Source organism: Anopheles cruzii, unplaced genomic scaffold (genome assembly GCF_943734635.1).
Source record: "Anopheles cruzii unplaced genomic scaffold, idAnoCruzAS_RS32_06 scaffold00788_ctg1, whole genome shotgun sequence".
NCBI lineage: Eukaryota > Metazoa > Arthropoda > Insecta > Diptera > Culicidae > Anopheles > Anopheles cruzii.
This window is the reverse complement of record NW_026454375.1, coordinates 1-5,828: the sequence shown is the minus strand read 5'-3', so window position 1 is coordinate 5,828 and position 5,828 is coordinate 1. Positions and strand designations below refer to the sequence as shown.

General features: G+C 52.7%; 1 protein-coding gene across 1 annotated transcript; it reads left to right on the top strand.

Moving 5' to 3' along the window:
* Positions 1-2,642: 2,642 nt before the first annotated feature.
* LOC128276236 (cytochrome P450 CYP12A2-like) lies at positions 2,643-4,703 on the top strand. Its single transcript, XM_053014708.1, has 8 exons — positions 2,643-2,862; positions 2,928-3,174; positions 3,248-3,364; positions 3,433-3,589; positions 3,651-3,766; positions 3,835-3,991; positions 4,060-4,308; positions 4,368-4,703. The coding sequence occupies exons 1-8, from the start codon at positions 2,643-2,645 to the stop codon at positions 4,701-4,703; spliced, it is 1,599 nt and encodes a 532-aa protein (XP_052870668.1).
* The last annotated feature ends 1,125 nt before the right edge of the window (positions 4,704-5,828 follow it).

The window sequence follows — 5,828 nt, the reverse complement described above, 5'->3', positions numbered from 1 at the left end:
GCATTTATGTCAGTGGTTTTCACACAAACGCCAGAATAAGCTGTGCAGAATTGCTAAAATGTTAATCTAAATATTTTTAATCCACTTCAATCTTATCTGTGATAGCTTTATGATCAAACGCGGGTTCGGGTAACATCCACGCCTACTGCAGTCACCTTTCGGAAAGACAACTTTTTTCCAACTTGAAAGCAATGGTAACTTGATCGCCGGCGCCCGTGAATTGTCAACGGGCCCGGCGATGCTCCGAAGCCATCACAAGCCCAGGGCCCAGGGCCTCGTCTTTCTGCAAGTTGACTTGTCACTGCCGGTACTGCCGATGTGTTGTTTCTGAATTTAATTAAATAAATTTGTTCCTCGAGTGTGTTAGCACGCCGTTTCGTTCCCGTGTGCCGATCGCTCGCACCTGATAACGCGCACAGGGTTGATCACATCGCGAACCGATCGCTGCTGGGAGCGGGAAATGCTTGAAGGTCCGGCTACCTTCCTCCTTGCCGAAGGCACTTCGGCACAAGCTTCACTTACCACCAGACACCAGACAGAGGCCAATTACCGTTAAGATTATGTTACATCGATCGGATGTCCTGCGGTGCGCTGTGATGACGTTGGCCGAGTGTAATTAAATAATTACTGATCTTAACTCGGCTCATTATTGGTGAGGTATTTTTTATAGCATTATTTGTGCACCGTCGTGCCGAACAGCCCCGCCGTGCCCCACCGCCATGTCGGAGAAGAACGGAAATTGTGTTGTCACCGGTCACCGGCCGCCGGGTTTGATGTCTTTAGAAAGTTGTCACTTAGTAGTTGAGACATTCGTTAGGTAAGTGGCCATAACCGCCAACCGCCGTTGCACGCTGGCCCGCGGCAGGTGACAGAAGGCTAGCGGCCCGGGGGCCATTTCAAAACGTTTGGTTCGACTTTACTCGCTAATGAGCGCCTAGAAGCGATGGTGATAGATAGTCGCAGTTGCTTAGCACTATAACCTGCGAGATAGCTTTCGATCCTATCGGGCCACCATTTTGTTGGCGAACTTTACTAAAATGGCCGAAAACGGGTCGACTGACAGAGAGAGAGAGAGAGAGCACCCGAGAGAGAAAGGAACGCGGTAAACCGTCAAAAGAACCGCGCTGGGAAGTCAGCTTTCTTGATGAATCATACCGTTAATTGGTTTAATTTTCCCTACCCGGCTGCGAGCGAAGCGATCCCTGCAGGGAAGAAGCGGAGCCTCGGAGCGGATCCCGAGGACGACTTCCTTTTGTGTTTACGTTTTAATTGGAAACTTTCTCGTTCCATTCGCTCGTCCATTTCGTTCTGCTTGATTGCGCAGGGTGCAGGTCGGATCGGCGGGCCAATCAAAAACCCCACGGCCGCGGACTCCGGCAGCGCGCACATAAAGGAACACATTACTCCGGTGGTCCTGTTCGGCGAGCAAGAGGAAAGTAATTGAAAAATCAATCAAAATGGCACCGAAGGTGCCGCGGGTCTCGGCGCTGATGACCGCGTGCTTGCTTGGGCCGGAAGGCTGACTTGGGCCGGCTTGGTCGCTTTAAAGTGGAGCGTCATCCCGCGCGCGCGGAAGAGCCACGGCGTCACGGCGGATTAGCTGGCGGTTCGATTCGCTTGAACCAGAGTGTACCGATTCTATTAGTCTCCGGGTGGACAACAGAGCAACTCCAGAGCAACTTTATCGCCCCCAATCCACTTCGTGAAGGGAACGGAGTGACACAAAGCTGGGCCTGCCGATTGGAACGAGGTGATAATTTATCATTTTTCGTAAACGCTGTTCTGTTTGCGCTGCGCGAGTTCATTGCTGAATCGCGTGTCGCTGATTCACTTCATGCAGTTGGGCCAATGTTTTGTTGCGATCCGTTCGGAACCGGTTGGGTTCCAGGGTTTCGTTTCCCATCTCTAAACAGGGTTTTGGGATGGTTTTCACATTGAAGGAAGTAAAATGAGTGCGACCAAAACATACCGGGAAGCGGTCGTTATGCGTAATGCGTCGTCAGCTTCAGCTTCAACTTCCTCGTGATGTTTTTACATCTAATTTTCTTTATCATTTCGTGACCATATAACTTTTGGCTAGTCGCTAAACTGAAGAGCCTGCTCCGCGGAAAGCGTTTTAGAGCCAACACTGGAGATACGAGTAGAAATGAAGAATGTGTTCCGAAGGTTATTCCTAAAAAGAACGTTTCCGACCGTTTCAAAAATTGAAACCAATACATCTTCATTAAACCATGCTTCATGCAACCAGTTTTGATTCTAAATTCATTTTGTGCCCTTTAATAAAGACGTCAAGGGAATCGAGTTTTACTTCCACGGCACGTTAACCCCGCTTGCGATACACACACAAGCATGTGCGGCATGTTCCAAATCTAATCTTCCGGAGCCGCTGTCCAGCCCATAAGACGCACCGAACAGACACGCTAATTCCGCGCTAAGCATCGTTGCCGAAAACATTAAACCATGCCACGAATACAGCCCCAAATCGATAGCGGCGCGATGCCACAACCACAAAACACACACGGCATGCATCCAACACAACAATCTGGCCTCTAATAACAGGGAAAAAATTGGCCCCATGAACACACATCGCGGTCAGTATCCACCGTAATCGCTCGCGGTGCTAACGCAATACGTCGCGCGCGATGCTAAATATAACCTTCGGCGCGCTTCGGGTGCGGCCTTGCGTAGCGCCAGTAGTCGGTGGCCAGTGGTGGCGGTGGCGTAGCACCCAGCCGCAGGTAGCTGCCGCTGCCGGAGAGGGGCAGCTTAGCGACCGGGATCCGGAGTGGGACCACGCACGGCCGTTCGACGAACTTCCGTCACCGACGCTGTTTGGCTTCCTGAAGGAATTCGGCCCGTTCGGTAAGGGTGGCGTAGTGTCCCTGTGCTGGCCAGTTACTCAAGCCACAAGTTTGACACTGTTTTAGGTAAATACAAAGATGGGACACTGTACGACATCAACTGTCGCATGCGCGAGCTGTACGGTCCCATTATGCGGTTTCGGGGAGCGTTCGGCCGCGAGGACATCGTGATGTCCTTCGTCCCGGAGGACTTTGAAAAGGTGTTCCGGACCGAGGGCCCCTGGCCCCGGCGTACCGGGATGGATGCGTTCGTGTACTACCGCAAGCAGCAGCGCCCGGAATGGTTCAAGGGCTACGGAGGTCTGCTGGCGGAGTAAGTAACCGGTCGCGGTGGTGGTCAATTGGCCCAGAAGGCCCAATACCAATCCGATCACGGTTTCTTCCAGGCAGGGTGAATCGTGGCATAATATGCGCACGATCGTCAATCCTATCATGCTGCAGCCGAAGATTATTAAACTGTACATCGACAAGGTGGACGAAGTGGCCCGCGAGTTCATCGGCATGTAAGTGGCTGGGACGGAGAAAGGGAAGCGCAAAGGTTTAATAATTACGACGACTGTTCGACTGTTAGTGTGAACGAACTACGCGATCAGAAGAACGAGCTGCCGGCCAACTTCAACGAGTGGATTAACCGGTGGGCCCTCGAAACCATGGGTGTGCTGGTGCTGGACGCACGGCTCGGTGTGCTGAGCCGGGATCAAACACCGGAAGTCAGCAAGCTGATCACCGTAAGTATTGCGGACAGATATAGAGCGTAGTTTGGGGGTCCTAATTATACTTCCCCGACAGCTCACGAAGGACGCAGTGGATCTGTTCTTCCAGCTAGACATTATGCCCTCGATGTGGAGGAAGATCAAAACACCGGGCTTCTATCGGTTGATGCGTACTCTCGATCAGCTATACTAGTAAGCGATCGACGTTGGCCACCCAAAAAGGTACTCCTAATGAAGGATGTCGTTTATTCCGCCTCTAGTGTGATTGCCGACAAAATTGATGAAGCCGTCGAGCGGATGGAAAAGAATCCGGGCGCCAGTTCCGACACGCTCAGCATCTTGGAGAAGCTCCTGAAGGTGGATCGCAACGCGGCGTTTATCATGTCCTTGGACAGCCTGTTTGCTGGGGTGGACACGGTAAGCTGGCGGCGGGGGTGGTTCCCGTTTGCTCCATTTCATTAATCCTTTTCACACGGTCCCTGTAGACTTCATCCGGATCGACCGGTGTCCTGTACTGCCTGGCGAACAGTCCCGAGAAGCAGGACAAACTGCGGGCCGAGTTGCGTCAAATCCTGCCCGACAAAGCGTCGCATCTAACGCCGGAGAACATGAAGAATATGCCGTATCTGAGGGCCTGCATTAAGGAAGGGCTTCGACTGTACCCTCCGACGTCGGGCAACGGGCGCTGTGCCGGCAAAGATCTCGTTCTGCAGGGATACCAAATCCCGAAAGGGGTAAGCCACAATCGAATCGGGGTTACGCCGATTGGACTAACTGGATCTTTCTTCTTCAGACGCTTGTAGGGATGGGCCAGCTGGTCCTGCAGCGCCAGGAAGGACAGTTCACTAGACCAAGTGAGTTTCTGCCCGAGCGTTGGTTGACCGGTCCGGCCGCATCCGGGTGTCCGAGTGCGAAGGAGGCGCACCCGTTCGTGTACATGCCGTTCGGGTTTGGGGCTCGCACCTGCATCGGGCGCCGTCTGGCCATGATGGAGATGGAGATACTGGTGTCCCGCCTTATCCGCCAGTACCACATCCGGTGGAACTATGGCGAGCTGAAGTTCAAGGCCAGCATAGTGAATGTGCCGGCGACGGACCTGAAGTTTGAGCTGAAGGATGTCAAAGATTGAGCGAAATAAACGATTTACTATTTCTAATCCAAATTCAATCTGTGTTGGCCAAGGTCCGTAGCTACTGTTGACATATTGCGACGCTGTCAAAGTGAGATTACACCCAATCGGGTATTGGCATGATAAGGCAAACAGATAACTGGCAGCTGAGTGCAAATCTGCATCCGCGTGGATCCGCAAGTCATGCCTTCTGCTCGACGTTCCCGGCCGGGAGACGATTTATCGCAACCACACGTATGAACCCACAATTAGATAGTGTCGGCCGGTCATTGGTGTGAAGTGTGTGGCAACCAGTAGAACCAGTGCTGGGCCATACGCATACCACCTTCTACGTTGCGAGGCCTAATAGACAGAAATTGTGGCCAGAGCCAAATCAAGGTCACCGAACACTGGTCGGCTCTGTGTTGATCGATTGTAAACAGCGGCGGATGTAACCGGCACACACACACGCATGCACCTAGCGAAAACAAAAAAATTACCCATTAGATTAATATGCAGGGCTATTCGCGCGGCTGGTGTTGGTGTAAGAGCGTTATTGTTATCGCACAACAACCGGACACAATTTTCTGATGATTCTTCCACAACAGCCGCGGCGTGAAGTCAGTGTCGCGGTGGAGTTTACGTGAATCGATTCGTCTTGTGATCCGCTCGTCAGTGTGTTGAAATGTTGTCTTCCCTCGGTACCGTTATGTGGCGCCGTTGCTCGGTAGCAGCGGGGTCAGTGCGGTGGCGCAGTGTTCAGGCCCAGCCGGCCGCCGTTGCCACCGAAGAATCGCTGGCCGATCAAGAGTGGGCCTCGGCTAAGCCGTACGAAAGTCTGCCCGGTCCGAGTCTGTGGCAAATATTTCAAGGTTTCAAGAAAGGAGGTAAGAAACGACCGAGGCCGCCGCGCGAGATGATCCGATGACGTCACGCGGCACGCGTCGCGTTCGCGTTGCGTAGATTGATCATCATCTCACGCACACTCGCGCACCGTGTTTTGGTTCCGCGCCGTTTGACAGCAGCTGTTGCGATCGTTTGTTTACACTCGCAACCGCGATCGTGACGTGATCTCCGCGGTTCAAGTTCAAATGCATGCCAATGTATTGACCACCCTTCGCTGGTGTTCGGATTATGATATTATGA

Bases quoted from the DNA above. Each gene is read 5' to 3' on its own strand.
- LOC128276236 (XM_053014708.1), top strand. From the start codon at position 2,643: ATGCTAAATATAACCTTCGGCGCGCTTCGGGTGCGGCCTTGCGTAGCG. The intron at 2,863-2,927 runs GTAAGGGTGGCG...ACACTGTTTTAG, and splicing joins GAAGGAATTCGGCCCGTTCG to GTAAATACAAAGATGGGACA. The intron at 3,590-3,650 runs GTAAGTATTGCG...CTTCCCCGACAG, and splicing joins AAGTCAGCAAGCTGATCACC to CTCACGAAGGACGCAGTGGA.